The 18,015-nt window shown below is 38.7% G+C and overlaps 1 protein-coding gene across 3 annotated transcripts in view; it reads right to left on the bottom strand.

The window, feature by feature from the left end:
- The window catches only part of Cep83 (centrosomal protein 83), a 110,719-nt gene that overhangs the window by 75,291 nt on the left and 17,413 nt on the right, over nucleotides 1-18,015 (bottom strand). For 2 of the 3 annotated variants that reach the window (XM_032911614.1, XM_032911613.1), the window contains exons 2-3: nucleotides 4,536-4,802; nucleotides 3,936-4,086 (exon numbers count right to left, since the gene is read on the bottom strand). In XM_032911614.1, coding sequence (XP_032767505.1) covers nucleotides 3,936-4,086; nucleotides 4,536-4,681 — 297 coding nt within the window. In that variant the 5' untranslated portion in view covers nucleotides 4,682-4,802. Of the gene's footprint in view, nucleotides 1-3,935; nucleotides 4,087-4,535; nucleotides 4,803-18,015 lie in introns of those variants that run through there. The other variant, XM_032911615.1, reaches the window with a different exon arrangement.

The following is an 18,015-nucleotide window of genomic DNA, read 5'->3' as shown; positions in this document are numbered from 1 at the left end:
TTAGCATTTTTATCTTTTGGAAAGGCAAAAATCTTTTCTGTTAAAGTATCCAGTCTGTTCTCTTTTGTTCAAGAGTTCTTCCTTCAATTAATCTTATATTTCACTTTTTACTTCAAGCAACAAAAGACAATGGGACGATCTATATCTCACTTTTCAATCTCTATATATTACACTGTTGTGAGTTACCTGCACACTTGTGTGCAAATGCACATGCAAGCACGCATGTGGAAGCACGTGTCAGGACCTCGTTTGCACGGCAGAAACGGTACTGAATGAGGCACCTCTCCAGTCCATTAAATCTTTAAGCTGATTAATCAATATATCAGTCATTGTCATTTTTCTTATTAATGTTGCTAATTACCCCACTAGTAGTTTAATTTCCTCTTTAATTTTTAAAATATTATATAAAACAATGGATTTCATTATGACATTAAATGCATATACTGGTATACTAGGACTTGTAAATCTTTTCGGCCATGTATCCCCAATTATTATTTAACAAACTCTGCTTTCTGCGGGATTTACAGAACACTTTACTAAGCTCAATGTACTACATAACACATTTAGCAAGTAGTCTCTTTCCCTTTAGTTCCCAGTTCATGTTCTTGCTGCCTTCTGAACCTTAAGAGTCCAGATGATGACAATCTAATGATCATGTAGGCATTCCGAAGCTGCTTTGAATTTTACGGTGATTCTCAAAATTCTTATCTTTACTGACTTTCCACTTATACATTTGAGGCATGTTACACTTGTAGCCAATTTTCAAGTACCAAAACTTGAGCAACATAATGGTATAAAGACTTAAAATTACATGCCTGCATTATCTTACAGTGTTCATGGATTAAAGCAGTGGTTCTCAACCTTCCTAATGCGGTGAACCACATACAGTTCCATGTGTTGTGGTGACTCCAACCATAAAATTATTTTTACTACTATTTTATAACTGTAATTTTGCTACTGTTTTGAATTGTAATGTAAAGATCTATGTTTTGGATGCTCTTAGGTAACCCCTATGAAAGGGTCATTTGACACCCAAAGGGATTATAATCCTCAGGTTGAGAACCAGTGTTAGAAGCACAGCTAAGCTTCTATTCACTACTTAATGTTAAGTGAATGCAGCTAAGACATAAATCTTGCCTGGGACCAGGAGTTCTTTTCTAGCTTAGTAGTTAATAGAATTCAGCCCTTCTGCTACTAGAACTATGGCCTTCAGCTCCTAAAAACTGTCCATCTACCCACTATGATCTTCATATGGAAGTAGCTTCTTCCAAGTCATTGGAACTTCTTTGCTATTCCTCACCCCTGGAGACTTTTTTTTAAGGTGTTATCTGATTAGTAAGATACTAGGGCTGTCTTAGTGTTTTACTGCTGTGAATAGACACCATGACCATGGCAAATCTTATAAAGGACAACATTTAATCAGGGCTGGCTTACAGGTTCTGAGGTTCAGTCCATTATCATCAAGGTAGGAGCATGGCAGCATCCAGGCAGGCATGGTGCAGGAGGAGCTGAGAGTTCTACATCTTCATCTGAAAGCTGATAGTGGAAGGCTGACTTCCAGGCAGCTTGGGTGAGGGTCTTAAGCCCAAACACAGTGACACACCTACTCCAACAAGGCCACACCTCCTAATAATGCCACTCCATGGGCCAAGCACATACAAACCATCACATTCTACTCCCTGACCTCCATAGGCTTGTTCAAACACATGAGTCTATGGGGGCCATATCTAGCCATAGCATAATAAAAAAAATACATTTAGTCCAATATCCCAAATCCCTTAATCTATACCAGTCTCACCAATGTTAAAAGTCCAAAGTTCAAAGTCTTTTCTGAGATCCATCCAATCAATTAACTGTAATCCCCAAATCAAGACAGGAAACCAGCTGGACAAACTCCAAACTCTGCATTTCCATGTCTGATTTCAAAGTTTTCAGATCTCCAACTCCTTTTTCCTCTTTGTTGACTGCAACACACTTCTTTTCCTGGGCTGGTTCTATTTCTTATTAGCAGCTTTCCTCAGGAGATATCCTATGGCTCTGGTATCTCAAAAATTTGGGGTCTCCAAAGCAGCTTTAATGTTACAGCTTCTTGTTCCAATGTCTGGGATCCACACATGATCTTCTGGGCTCTGCCAAAAGACTGGCGTCACTTCTCCAGCTCTGCCCTCTGAGGCACTCTAAGCTCAGGCTGATCCACTCCACTACCGCTGCTGTTCTTGGTGATCATCCCATGGTACTGGCATCTCCAATATGTTCTGCTGCAACTAGGCTTCCATAGGCTCTCTTTATGGTGACAAACCTCAAATCCTTTGCATGACCCCTTCAGTCCTGGGCCATCAACTGCAACTGAGACTGCACCTTCCCCTATGGCCTCTCACAGTGCCAAGCCGCAGCTGTTTCATGACACCTTCAAAACCAGTACCAGCTGGGTGACCTTTACACATTACCAAGTACCACTGCAGCAGGAGGTACAACCTGGGCTATTCTAGAACACAACTTCTTTGTGCTCTCAGAAAACACTTCCCAGAAGATTTCACCTCAGTGATGCTGCTCTTCCTAACAACCGTTAATTTCTTAGCTCCAGCTCATCAGCATCAATTATCCCAGAAGTCCTTTCTATTATTGACTCTAAAACCAGAGCCACATGGCCAAAACTGCCAAGCTCTGCTGCTTGCTGGGGCTGGAACATGGCCCCCTTATTCTATTACATTATCACCATTTTTCTGTTTTCCAACTCCTTCACTGCCTAAGCTTGGCTGTCCTGGAACTTGCTCTGTAGACTCTGAACTCAGAGATCTGCAGGCATGTCTCCTAAGCACTGGATTTAAGTTTTTCTTCCCCTAGAACTTGCTCTGTTCTAGGCTGGACTTGAACTCAGAGGATTTTTTGCTGAAGCAGACACTGGTGAAAAGTTTTGCTATAGCAGACACATGAAAGGATGTGTAGAGAAGGAATATAAATATGACGCCCTCAGACAGTGGGAGCAAAAGCATTGGTTTGCTTTGCCCCACCTTACTACGATACACTAACAATACACATGTATGTATTGGTTCGCCTTACACTGCATTGCTGAGCTGCACTTGTGGTGACACCATTGAGAGAAACTCACCAACTTCTGGTGACGCTCTGGTGACATCCTGCCACTTCTGCAGACTCAAGCCAGGTGGCGGAGTGTTATCAGCTGACATAGACTCATGAGGAGTCTTGCTGAGACAGACTCATGTGATGAGGCCCATGAGAGGACATGTGGTTGGACTATAAATAAGACTCAACGCACAGTGATGGCAATGGGCTTACATAGATAGCTTTGCAACACTTCTTGGTCTCGCATATCTTCACTTTGTTGAGAAAGGCACAGCAAAGAACTTCTCCTGGTGTCCCTGCTGGTCCTGGTCATGATTTGGCAGAGGCCTGGCTGTGTCTGCTAGGTCATGCCACTGCCACCGATTCATGTTTGCTATCCTAACACTACTGGACTGGACTGATAATATATTCATGAAGTGTTTACAAGTGGATCAGGCTGCTGCTGCTAACCTCTGAACTGAATTGCTGATTTCCTGACAATGCAGATTGGATATGCTACAAAGAATTTCTATATAGGTCCACTTCCCCTATATCCTAAAAACCTTTCTTTTCCACTACCTCTGGTGGGTGATGGGTTAAAAGGGTGGTTAAAACATTTAAGAACCATTATTAAAAGTAGATTTTGGAAAACCCAAGCTACACTTTTCATGACCCCCATTTACTTAGGCTAATTAATATGCGGTTGGGGACTACAGTTTAAGAAGTTGTATAGAGTATAAGAAAGACTGGATTATATCAACCGCAGATAGAGCGAGGAACCATTAAACATAAAAGGAAACATATTTTCCAAAACTACTTATTTCCATTAACCACATGACTAATTTTATATAAATTCAAATATAAAATCTTACCTGCAGTTTCATTGCTTCCATGTCCTTAACTTTCTCTACTAATTCCCCCCTTAATTCTTCAAGGAGCAGTTGGAATTTTTCCTGGTTTGTTTGTTTTTCATTTAACACACGCTTAAGTTCATTTTGTGATTTTACATATTCTTCCTGCAACCTGATTTAAAAAAAAAAACAATTTTAAATGAATATTTTACTTTCAAATTCACTGCTTCATATAAAGCAACCAATAACACAGAAAAACAAGGCTGATAAAAGACATTTCATTAAACTTTTAACTGTTTTTCTTTGCAAACTTTTATTGAATTATTAACACTAATTTCTGAAAGCAATTTTATTGTAAAGGAGAAAATACACCCACATTTATTGTTTTGCTACTTTTAAAGTAAGACTACATTCATAACCCACTTAATACAATAATAGATTTGAACAAAATAATTTAAAATATTTTACTATATTCAGTGTTAAATAAAACACTGCAAAATAACAAAAATATAGTGTGTGTTCCAGAGCAAAGATACAGCCAGTACAACTCCAATAACAAGTTTATAAGCAGCAACCTCTGTCCCCCCACCAATACTTTATCTCTAAATTTAAGTCACTTACCTTTTGTGTTCAATTTTCAGAGCCTGATAATTATGTTTATGATGTTCACATCGTACCCTTTCATCTATTAACATATTTTGGAACTCAGGTTCAGGATTCAGCCTACTGTCTCCTCCGGGTGGAAATATGCTAGGAAATGTGTCCATATCTGTAAGGTGGCTGACATGTAAGGACTAAGCTGTGGCGTTTGTGTTGTGTTAGTTCCTTCCAGGAAGTGTTTCCAACTTCTTTCCTGCTAAGGCAGAATCCCAGGGGACCAAATCATGCCTGCAAAGAGAATGAACATAATTAATACTCAGTACCTTAGGCATCTTGTGGTTTTACATAATTGTCATCAATTATTTCATTGTTAAATAAGAAAATATTTATTGTAAAAGTTCAGTTTTTGTATTCCCACCTCTTCATAAGACAATGAAAATCTGTAACCATCGAGTTCACATCCCTTGCCTCACTACATAGAAGAATGACCTTCAGTTGGAGTCATCTTTGATTCACAAACTAACCTGTTTCTCAGTTAACTGGAAAACGTTCAAGGGTGGATCCTGGTATAAAATATATATTCTAATAATTCAGGGCGAACATATCTAGAACTTGTTAAGTGTCTGAAGAAAATGACAATCTTCATAAAAATGACCTTCAGTAATAATCATGTCTGTAATTCAAGTTGCAAAAGGCCTTCTGACACATGGAAGACTGCACTTGAGCAGCAGATTCAAATGGGAAAATCCATCAGCACTCAAATATTGAGTCTCCAATGTGTGACACATACTTCTGCTAAGAACAGAAGATCACCTCATCCATCCCCCAAATACTGACCCAAGATTAACTACTGCAGTAACTAAATGCTTATTGCATAAACAAGTTAAAAATGATGGGAAAGTGTTTTGCTATAAGAAAATAAAATTAATTCAAATAGTTCTATCCCTTTAACATCATTTTACATGTATGTATGTACATATGTATGTAATTTTCTTTCCTTTATAGGTTATCATGAACTTTCTATTACAACAATGGATCGTTGGTTTATGAAAACTATTCTCTAAATTACTCCATCTTGCTTGAAAATATAGTCTTGATAAATTAGTGTCACATCTAACGTATAAATATATGCTTATGTACAAATGTACACACGCACCTTTAAAATGAAATTGGTATTGCCTAGATTTCCTATTAAATTCTACTTTAAAGGGCTGGGGGTGGGGGTGGTAGAGTTGAGGACCCTTTGCTCCTTTTACTCTTCACACTCACTCCACTCCCCATTTTAAACACTGCTCAACTGACCACATCATTTCGTTCAGAGATTCCAACTTCCCAGGCGGTCTGAGGAAGACTGCAAGAAGCTCAGTCTCGCATCGCATGCGGAACCTCTAGAGACGGAACATGGGTATCACACTGTCAACCAGAGGGGAATAAAACAACTTACAGCAGGTTCCTGATTTCCAGTTACATTTTGTAAAAATTAAGAAGCTCACCCTAACAAGTAAACACCAAACAAAGTAAAAAAAAAAAAAAAATCAAAAACTCTTCCTGGATCCAAATAAGAGATGAGGTCACAAAAAGTAAGCCATACCCACAAAACTGAAGAGGCTAATAGTAAAATCCAGTAGCGGTTACTAGAACAGAAATGGACATGTAGGAGTGTTTCCAAGCAAAGACAGGAAAACCTCAAGTGTAATTAACCAACTGTTGAAGCTAGATGCAGGCAGCTTTCTGACTTTAAAAACTCGAGGATCCAATTTTAGGTAGTTCTCATACTCTTTTGAATTTTACCTCTGAAACCAACTGAGTTCTCAAAATAAATATTAGGGAGAAATGTAATGACAAAAAGAAGTGACACAGAAGCACTCTGAAATAGACAGTAGCATTCCAACCTTCTTAACAAAGGAAAATCTGTTTAGCTTGCAACCCACTCTGTGGTGGTGTTAACAGAGCCTATGACCTCACAGAGGAATAGTACTAAAATCTAGCACTCTCCAGCCATCCTCTCCCATAGAGGAACAGTGCAGGAGACTGAATGTCACTAGCAACATTTCTAGCTCAGGAGTACAGTTCATCAAAAGTCTTAGGTCAATCATATAACTTATAGAACTCTGTCCCTCTCCCTATCCTTATAAAGTATGTAACATGACTTCTAATAATGAAATGACATATCATTGTAATATTTACTTACATTAGAAGTACATGTTTGTGTATTCATATACTTACACAGAAATATGAATTTGTGACTCTGTCCTGGGGAGGCTAAAAGACATCAAGAGCCTACTGTGAGTGCCACTGTGATGGAGAATGTGTGATGGAGTGTGAAAAAAGGTAGAAAGTAGGGAGATGGAAGAGAAAGAGAAGCCAAGGGGTTCAGAGACTGGAGAAAGGTGAAACTGGAGACTGGATGGTAGTGAGGAATAGGGAGATATGAGGAACCTATGGTCTTCATGCAGGCTGCCACCAAGGGCCACTTCCATGGTCCATGGTCCTAGGTCCTAATGCAGCTAGGGTTTTGATGTCTGTGGCCAAGTTACCACCAAAAGCTAAGCAAACGTCTGTAGTCTGGACTGCCACCCAAGGCACTGTGCTGAGCTAGCCCCACCCCCTTGCCAGCCACCACACTCTGGAGAGCAGGCTCTACCCTCTGCTGGCTGTAGTGTTAAGTGGGCTAGCCTGGGCATTGCTGGAGAACTCACCCTGCTAGTGAAGAAGCAGGAGGGCGGGGGGCTAACCCACTCAGCTACCTCCCAGGCCCAGATCCAGGGCTTTGAGTTGGCCCACCCCAACACCTACCCATCTATGATCTGCTGGAACACAAGAAAGGACCAGTCCTGCAGATCCAAAGCTGCAGAATATCTCCATGACACAGGGCAACAACAGGATATCCAAGAGGAGTCCCCAGTGAATATTTCAAGTAGAGACATGGACTATTAAGAACCAAATTCTAGCTCGGCAGAGAGGCTCAAACCTTTAACCCCAGCATTCAAGAGGTAAAAGCAGGAGGATCACTGTTGAGTTCAAGGCCAGCCTGATCTACACAGTGAGTTCTAAGATAGTTGAGGCTACATAGACAGACCCTGCCCCACACTTCCCCCACCAAAACTAAAAAAAAAAAAAAAAAAAGACAGAAAAAAAAACATATTCTAGCACTAAATCACAAATTAAAAAGAATAGTAATCATATAGTGTTGGTTCTTAAACCAGTAAGGAATTATACAAATAATCAACAAAGACAAAGATAGTTGGACAATTTGGAAACTAAGCACACTTCTAAATGTGTAGGTAAGGGAAGTAAGCGCTACTGAAAAGAAGGAAAACCGGTAGGGCCACTCTGGCAGACAGTCCAACACACTAATCATTCCCTGTATTTAGTAAATAATTACAAACATACTTCATATTTTTTAAAAAAAAACCTGTATATACATCTTTATAGCACCTTTATTTTTAATTGCCAAAATCAGGAAGTAAATAAGGATGTTCTTCCATGAGTGAGTGGAAAAATGTAGTGTCAATAAATTCAGCACTAATAAGGAATAAGGTAGCAAGTTATGAGAAAAAAATAGAGGAAGCATAATTGCATATTGCTAAGTCAAACTGACCCAGTCTAAGAAGGGTTTCTGTAAAGTTCCAACTATTAACATTCAGGGAGTGGGGTCACAGAGGCATTAAAATGATCAGGAGTTGTCAAGAGTGAGGAAGGATTGGGAATATGTAGAAGAATTTTAAAGTAGTAAAACTTTCTATGATACTATGATGTCAGATATGTGCTTCTAAACAATTGGCAAAATTTTTAGAACACTATTACAAAATAATGAACCTTAATGTAAATGTGGGACTTCGGTTAGTAATAATGTGCCAAGGTAGGCTTATTTAGTTGCACTGCCAAGAGAAGTTGTACATGTAGGAAGAATAGGGAAAACCTCTGTACTTTTAATTAATTTTACTATTCACCAAAAACATCTCTAAAAAATAGTTTCGTGAGCTGGGCATGGTGGCACACACCTTTAACCCCAGCACTCAGGAGGCAGAGGCAAGCACATCTCTGTGAGTCTGAAGCCAATCTGATGAGTACAATGAGTTCCAGGCCAGCCAGGACCATATAGTGAGAGCTTGCCTCTAAATAAATAGTTAAATGACAGCTTAATACAAGAGAAGTGTGGAAAAGGAATATGTGACAGAAATCATGCATAGTTCAGGAGCCCAAAATATTCCTATTGTTTAATTCTGTATAATAAAAGGCTCCCAAATTCTTCTCTAGTATGACCATTAAAAAGGCTACATTGATTTTAAAACTTATTTAAAACAGGATTTTACAACTTCAGCATTACCGCTGTAAAAAAGAATACAATTTTTAGTTGTCGGGGGCTGTCTTGTATATAATATTTAGCAACATTCTAATCTCCTTCTATTAGACGTCTAACAGTACCTGGCTTAGTTGTGAAAGCCAAACACCTATATATACATACATACACCTATACATATACATATACATATATATACATATACATATATATATATTACATAGCACATTCTGTGAATTGTTTTCTGTTCGGAGGGGGAAATATAGGGATGGTTATTATGTGCATATGTCAAATTTTATATTTAAAAATCTTAACAAACCCTTTCCTAAGGTAGTTGTGCCATTTTCTATTCAACCAACAGCATATGAGAGCAAGTTCTGCTTCCTGACATTTTTGCCAACAGTTGGGACTGCAAATCTAATTTTAGCCATTTTGGAGAGTATAAAGTGTTATCTCATTGTAGTTTTAATCTGAAGTTCCCTTAAGTACTTTTTTACATATTTAATAACCTATCATAAATCTTTTAAATCTATGAAAGGATCTTTGTTTTAAGAACAAAGTAAAAAAAATAAATGGTAAAATGAGCACTAGCTAAATATATTTTAGGAGGTAAAAGCCCAGATTTAAAACTTCTCAGTACATTAATGACTTACATAAGCACACATTCCCATTCACTTGCAAATACTAACTTCATTTCCAAGGAAGCCTTTCTCAGCACTCTGTATCTGACCTGGTGAATTTCTGTAAAAGCAGTAAAGTGAGTCAGCCCAGCATGCGTCGGCTGAAGGAGAACATCATCATCACCCATAAATGCAGGTTGGAAACCAGTCTAAGCAACACACTAAAACTCTCTCGAAAAAGAAAATACAAAAGCTCAGTAATGCATTACTTCTTCAATGAAGTACTAACTCTACCAACATATTTAATTTTCTGTATACTAGATTATTAGTAAGTATAACATGCAGTTTCACTCCCTCCATAGCAAGAAATATCTATATAAACAGTCTCAACACCTACAACAACCAGAAGCCTATATTAAGATCATAAAACCACAAAGTAAACAAATGGTATGGCCACCCACTCAATGTCAATTTAATCTTAACTCATTTTTCTCATCGTGGTTTCCAGACTATTTGTGAACTGAATGCTAGTTTCCCAAAAGTTATCTAATTTCTGTATGCTATGAATATGTACTTAAGTATTCAAACAGGATAAACTAACACTAGATTATATAGGTTGATCTTAAATATAATCATGTTTATACATTCATTCATGGCAAGGTTTCTTCTGTAAACCAGGATGGCCTTAAACTCAGAGATCTGCCTGCTTCTGCCTCCCTAGTGCTGGGATTAAAGGCGTGCGCCACCACTAATAGTATACCTTTAAGAGAAGAAAGAGGGAATTTCGAAGAAGGATGACCAAAGTGTGGATGCTTCAGTCCTTCTTAAAAGGGGGAACAAAAATATTCACAAGAGGAGATATGGAGACAAAGTTTGGAGCAGAGACTGATCCACCTGAGGATGCAGCCCATATACACACAGCCACCAAACTCAGACAATTGCTGATGCCAAGAAGCACATGCTGACAGGAGCCTGATATAGCTGTCTCCTTTGAGGCTCTGCCAGAGCATGACAAATACAGAGGTGAATGCTCCAAACCAACCATTGAACTGAGAATGGGGTCCCCAGTGGAGGAGTTAGAGAAAGACTGAAGGAACTGAAGGGGTTTGCAACCCCATAAGAACAACAATACCAAACAACCAGAGCTCCCAGGGATTAAACCACCATCCAAAGAGTACACATGGACAGACCCATGGCTCCAGCTGCATATGTAGCAGAGGATGGCCTTGTTGGGCACCAATGGGAGGAAAAGTCCTTGGTCCTGCCAAGGCTGCCCCCCAACCCCGAGTGTAGGGGAATGTTAGGGGCAGGGAGGTGGGAAGGGGTGGTGGGTAGGGGGGGAGATCTGAAGAAGGGGAGGAGATGGGATAGGGGTTTCTGGGTAGGGAACTGGGGAAGGATAACATTTAAAATGTAAATTTAAAAAATGCAATTTAAAAAAAGAAAAAGGAAAAAAGAAAGAAAGAGGGAGTTTGAGGTTGTAGAAGATGAAACAAAGGTTAGTCATAAAACGAGAAATGTCTGGAGCCATAAAAGCTGAAAGAGGCAAAGAAAATATTCTCTCCTAGCGTCCTGGCAACAATCTCATTTCACAGGTCTAATCTCTAAAACCAAAAAGGAATAAAATCTGGAATATTTTAATAGAGTAATCTGCATAACAAGTACAAGTTGTTACCACTCTAATTGGCTGCATGAACCTGGGAGAGTGAAGTCTAAAAATGTGGCCTACTAAAGCCTTATGCAATAGCCATCTTTATTCAAGGCATCAGACAGTTTATGCTCTGAGGGTTAGACAAAGTCATTACAAGCAAAGTTCACTTGAGTAGTATACAAGTGAACACAAGAGTCAGGTCACATGAGTTTAGGTTGTACACAATCACAAGAATAACTCGTGTTTAGAAATACCATTCTGGGGGTTGGGGACTTAGCTCAGTGGAAGAGCCCTTGCCTAGGAAGCGCAAGGCCCTGGGTTCGGTCCCCAGCCCCAAAAAAAAAAAAAAAAAAAAAAAAAAGAAATACCATTCTGAATACCAGATAAGATGATGGGTAAACCCACTCCTATTTATTACACCTGGGAGGAGCGCAGAAGCACATTCCAACAAGACGTTTTTCTTGCTTACTTGGAGTTTCTTCACAAGCTCTCAGAATCTCCTCACACAGCTTCATTCATGAACTGTGTTTCAACAAAGATCACTAAAACACCAACTTTCTATTTATTCCTAACTTTTTATCAAAACTCAAAATCTGTACTATAATTTTAAATTGACTAGTTACATATCTTTAATTTCAAACAGTGACTCACATAACTATCCATTTAATAGACACTCAAAACAGACACACATACATGGACAGACATCTATAATAAAGTGTTTACCAACTAAATATAATCATTATGCAAACTTTTAAGTACATAATTCAGAAGGTGGAGAGAGGGAGGGCCCAGCAGTTAAGATCACACACTGAAAGTTGTTTTTAAAAGAACCCAGACTCAGCTTGCAGCACTCACGTGATGGCTAACAATCAACTCCAGTTCCAGAAAACCCAATGCCCTCTTCTGGCCTCTGCAGGCACTGTACGTGTAGTTCACATATATACATGGCAAGCAACATTCATACACATGATTTTAAAGATTCTTTTAAAATAAGCACAAAACAAGCATATTCAAGCCATAACAAGAAAAAGTAAAGCACCTTAGTAAGCCCTTAGTGATTTAGTATCTACAGGATGTCTTTGAAAGGCAGTTTTACTAACACCAATTTTTAGCCAAACACTTCCATAAACACACACACACACACACACACACACACACACACACACACGTCCTTATGACCACTTTTGACTGACCCCAGATCTATAGACCTACATATTACATCTTCTCCTACACAGGCATTCAGTTTTTTAAAGCAGTGAATACTCCAGCTCTGCCCCAAGTGTGGCAATTCAAGACATTCAAAAAGCACAGCTGCTGATGCTTATGGAAAGCTTCCAAATACATTTCATTAAAAAGCACATGCTCTATGCCTTTGAACATTTCAAAACAATACTTTAAATATTTCATTCCCCCAAAGTGAATGTTGTTTTTGTTGGTTTTCAAAATATTAAAAAGTCTAGTGATAACCTTCATCGGGCATTTACTTCATTTATAAACAGAAATTAGAAATTTATTCAAAATCCAAAGAGAACTCTGCACTAGGCACTCTACAGGCTGTTGGCTGGCCATCCCTTGTTTTGTATAGTGAATAAATGTCACATTTTGACACTTTGCCAGAACCTGAAGTGCAGCTGGGAGCAGACCCTTCAGAGCCCTGGCAACATGCCAAGCTCAATAATTATGATTTAGAGAAAAACAGGGGAAGTCAGGAAAAGAGGAAAGGAAGAAGATATGTATTTGAGTGGTTAGCAATCAACCACCAAACACTGAATTACAATGTTATTATTTTCTCACAATCACACTGCTACAATCTACTTGCTGTACAACTTAACTCCAATAAAATTCTGGTAAGATGCTATAGCCAGTCAAATTCAAAAGCTTCTTTGTAATTAATTATAAACCTAACATTGTGACTTAAAATGCAAAGATGACTCTAAACAAAATCATACTTCAAATTCATTTCCAAGTTCCTCAGTATAGGCTCTGTGATGTGTAACATGGGAGATTATAAGCCAGCAGTCCCTGTGGTCTGATCTGTTACAATCCCACCACATTGTAACACACAAAACATTACCCAAAGATCCAATGTATGCTGAAATACATTCTTTAAGTAAATCTCGATGTAATTATCTCTGAGCTATACAACATAGTTTGAAAACTTTACAATGAAAAATTTATATTTGTATTTTAATTGATATAAACATTCTTTAGAATTGTCAAAAAATATTTTTAAAAATGTATAGCCATAAATGAGGTAAAGGTCATCTTCAATAGAAAGGTTAACTAAGGGGTTGGGGATTTAGCTCAGTGGTAGAGAACTTGCCTAGGAAGGGAAAGGCCCTGGGTTCGGTCCCCAGCCCCGAAAAAAAAAAACAAAAAAAAAAAAAAAAAAGGTTAACTAAAACAAAGAAACCGTTTTACCTTTTTAAAACACACATTAATCCAGCAATAGTTATATAGTGACACCACATGTACTGACTGGTCTACTTACAATAAAAGTTTGAGGGATATACCAGAATATGTGGACTATCAACTCAAGCCAGGTCCTTAGCAAGGAAGAGCTGGCCCATAGTCACAAGACTACAGAGTAATTTTTAAGTGCCTATTTTATGCCAGATATTTTGTCAGGTAAAGATAAAATTAAAAGAACACCTAGTCCTCAAAGAAGTAATAGTGGTCAGTGAAGCGAACATGTTAACTATCGATTAGATGCTGAATGTCCCCCACAGGTGATCATGTTAAAGGACCTTCCAGAGCAGAAGTACTGAGAGGTACAAAGTTATCTGCTCAGTCCCATGTCATGTGGCTAGAACACAAAGACTGCCTATTGTTCCTTCACATCTTTATGGGAGTCCTTAGGTCATCGGGGGATGGTGCTAAGGAGAATTATACAACTGTTCCAGCCCCTTCTCTCCTTGACACATTTGCTATGTCACCCAGTATCCATTACTGCCATTGGACAAAGGTCCAAGTAGATCTGCCCAACTGTAGCCTAGAAACTCCAAACTACAACAACAACAAAAAAATAATAAAATAAAGCTTTTCTCTTTGAAAGCTAACTATCTCTGGGTTGTTTTTGTTTTTTAAATCAAGATAGGAAGCTAACAAATGTGCATGTACTTTATTCCCGTAATAAGACGACAATGAAGGCAACCTATGGAAGAGTTTATTGGGGCTTACAATTTCAGAGACAATCGTGGCAGTGAGACAGGCAGGCAGTCACAAAACTGAAGCAGTAGCTGTGAGCTTACAGTCTTACCCATAAGTAGAAGGCAAAGAAAGCTATATGGGAATGGTGAGGGCTTTTCAAACTTCAGAGTCCCAGTCCCAGTGACACACCTCCTACCTTCCAACAAGACCACACCTCCTAACCTTTCCCAAACAGTCCCACCAACTGAGGACCATGTATTTAAACATGAGGGTCTGGAGGCCATTCTCATTCAAACCATCACAACACATTAACAGCAACTGCAGACTAATCAAGAAGGAAAAAAACACTATCAAATCATCTTTGGACTTTCGCATATGTTGACTTTTCAAACATTAATTCAGAAAGCCTTAATAAACATATGTGTAGGTAGTATGAGGGCAGAGAGGGCAGAACCACACTAAATAGTTTGAAACTAAAATCAAGGTAGAGATGCAAAAAATAAAAATATCAAGGTACAAAACACAGAAATGAAGAGAACATCAGCATGGCTAGTGCCTGGACAAGTAGGGCAAAGCCTTAAGGGTTATGTGTAGAAAACCACAGTTTATTACTGTCCGTTATTAGAGTCAATGGAAGATTTTAAGCAGTAGATAGATGAGGGTAGGTTCAGATTTGCACTCTTCAAAAAGGTAATTAGGGAAGATATTTCCATATGTGGAAGTCTTTCCAAACCGAGGAGCCAGAGGAATAAAAGAGCACAGATGTGCAGAAAACTGATGAGGCCTGACCTGCGGTAACAGTGACACGTGGCTTGGAAAATAGTCCTGAATATGGAGACAGAGGGAAAGGAGCTGACACAAATTGATACTCCTTTCTCCAGACACAATAAAAGCTCATGTTAGTGTTAAGAGATTAAAGTGGAAACTTAAGGGTTCTTTGGAAAGTCAGTTGTGGCAGATGGTGTTTTGCTGGGAGGAATGTTTTTGCTGAAGTGGACACAGGTGAAAAGAGGTTTTGCTAAAGCAAGCACGTAAAAGGATAAGAGATAAAGGATTCTTGGCTAACGACATACATGTATTGGTTCACCTTACATGTGTTGTTGAGCTCCATTTGTCATTACTCCAAAGAGAGAAACACACCAAAAAACTTCAAGACGTTCCTACGGCTTCTTGTCACTTCTACAGTCTTGGGCCAATTAGCAGAGTGATGTCAGCTGATACAGACTCACAAGGAGTTTTGCTAAGGCAGACTCACTTGGTGAGTCAAGGCTCATGGAGAACACATGCTGTTTGGATGGAGTGTAAATAGGACTCAGCAGACAGTGACCAGGGCTTGGCTTGCTTGCATAGCTAGCTTTGCAACACGTCTTGGTCTCACATCTTTGCTGATTTTTGCTTGTTGAGAGAGGTATGGCAAAGAACTCCTGGCATCTGTCCCTGGTGGTCCTGGCCGTTCCTGATGACCTGTGCAAATCGGCTGAAGCCTGGCTGTGTCTGCTAGGTCGTAACACTGCTACTGATTTGTGTTTGCTATCCCAACACTACCAAACTGGACCGCTGGTGTACTCGTGAAGTGTTTGCGAGTGGATCGAGCTGCCACTGCTGACCTGCAAACTGAACTGCTGATTACCTGACAAAGCAAATGGGAGTCGCCCAAGAACAATTTTTTTTTTTTTTTTTTTTTTTTTCCTTTTTTTTTTCGGAGCTGGGGACCAAACCCAGGGCCTTGTGCTTGCTAGGCAAGCACTCTACCACTGAGCTAAATCCCCAACCCCCAAGAACAATTTCTAAACAAGTCCCATACCCTAATAACCTTTCTTTTCCACTACCTCTGGTGGATGGTGGGCTAGAAGGGAGGACAAGGCATTTAAGAACCATCATTAAAAGTGGGTCATTGAAAAATTTAATCCTATAAAAGATAGCATAGGCAGTAAAGTGCTTACCAGAGAAACATGAAAACCTGAGTCCACACAGCCTGCCCTCACATAAAAATCTAGGAGTGGTAGCATTGCTGGTAACCTCAGACCTGGGGAGGCAGAGACAGGAAGATTCCTGAGGTCTGCTGGCCGGCCAGCCGGGTCAATCAATGAGCTCCACGTTGAGACTCTGCTTCAACCCCGGATGTCAATCTCTAACCTCCAGATAGATGTGCATAATATGCATACATACCACATGGAAACACATGCCTACTCAACACACACAAAATTAAAAAAAATACTAAAAAAAAAAAAAAATCAATGAATGAAAAAAAATCAAGCATAGTAAGTTTTGCAAAAGCATTTTGGTTAAATACCACCACAGTAAAATACTCAGAATCCACCTTTCTTCCAAAGGAATTTTACAAGAAGGGCAAACTCTAAAGCTGGCTCTGTCAGGAACAAAGACTTGAAAATGTGTATTTTGTTCCTTAAATGTCCACCTGCTGCTGTTCCTCCTTATTCTTTCTTTCAAACAAACCATCTCTATAGCAACACACTCTTCAGAAATTTGTGGGTGGAAAGCATATGTTTGCACAAAAATGTAACGACCCAAGAACATGAGCTACTTTATTTTTCCTTTTATTACAAAAACACTACACATGATTATATCTTAAAAATCTAAAAATTAGTAAATAGATATGAAATAAAAATGTTTTTTAAAACAAAGAAATATAAAAATTATACAGCTGATGTTACACGTGTTTACAAGGAAAATTCTTTTTATAGGTTACAATGACACCTTGTGGTAAAACTTTTCAAATTATACAAATTTTATAACAGAAATATAAGGATGGTTTAGAAAATAAGCAATACCAAGACCATAGAACTGAGGTGGCTTGGCCATATTCAATAATCCATTTGGAAACTTGAAAGGCAAAAACTCTAAAGAAGTCTTAACATAAGGTAAACATAGTAAGTACTTTATAACATTATAAATATAAGACACTGCACTTGACAACAGTATTAGCAGAATTAAATTTTTAAATAATATAAAAAAATCACTTTTATAATTCAGGCCAAAATTCTACATTAGTAATTTCTTTACATAAAAATAGTAATGCATGGCTTATAAACTATAAAAATAAAACAACATTACTCTTTTCTTGCCAATTAAAAACATTGTCTTTAATATATGAAAGCATTTCCAACTTGATTGAAGCAATAATTAAGAGGGTAATTTACAATGACCTTTCATGCAATATTTACTGTTCTGAAATATACTAAGAGGCTGGGCATGGTGGCATAACACCTTTAATCCTAATACTCCAGAGGCAGAGACAGGCAGATCTGAATTCAAAGTCAACCTGGTCTGCATAATGAAACCTTGTCTCCAAAACCAAAAATGAAAATAAAATGTGCTAAATACTGTGTGTACTTAGCATAACTTGTTTAATTTGTGTATGCACACATCTTATCGATGTTTTAAGTTTGTTCTTCTCTCTGCAGTTGCATGTCACAATCAGCTCCCATTTCTCTGACCCATCTCACTCTCTCATATGTGTTTTCCCTTCCCTTCACTCACCATGCCAAGCATCTCGTCCACAGTACCATCCCCTTAACAAAAGTTCATCTGCCTTTCTCATAGCTCATTCACTGCTTGTTTGAGTCACGAGGATACACCCAAGTTTCTAAATGTCTCTTTTAGTACATACCTCCAGCTCAAGTCATATGGCCCATCTACAATGACGGGACTCGGTAACTCACTACTACAAAACACTGTACTTTGACAGTGAAACAGCAGAAGCCAAGAGGTTTATGACCCCCTCCCACACCATTTTCCCCACATACTCTTTCAGAT

The sequence above is a fragment of the Rattus rattus genome, chromosome 1 (genome assembly GCF_011064425.1).
Source record: "Rattus rattus isolate New Zealand chromosome 1, Rrattus_CSIRO_v1, whole genome shotgun sequence".
NCBI lineage: Eukaryota > Metazoa > Chordata > Mammalia > Rodentia > Muridae > Rattus > Rattus rattus.
Note: the sequence above shows the minus strand (reverse complement) of the source record. Positions and strands in the feature narration are given on the sequence as shown.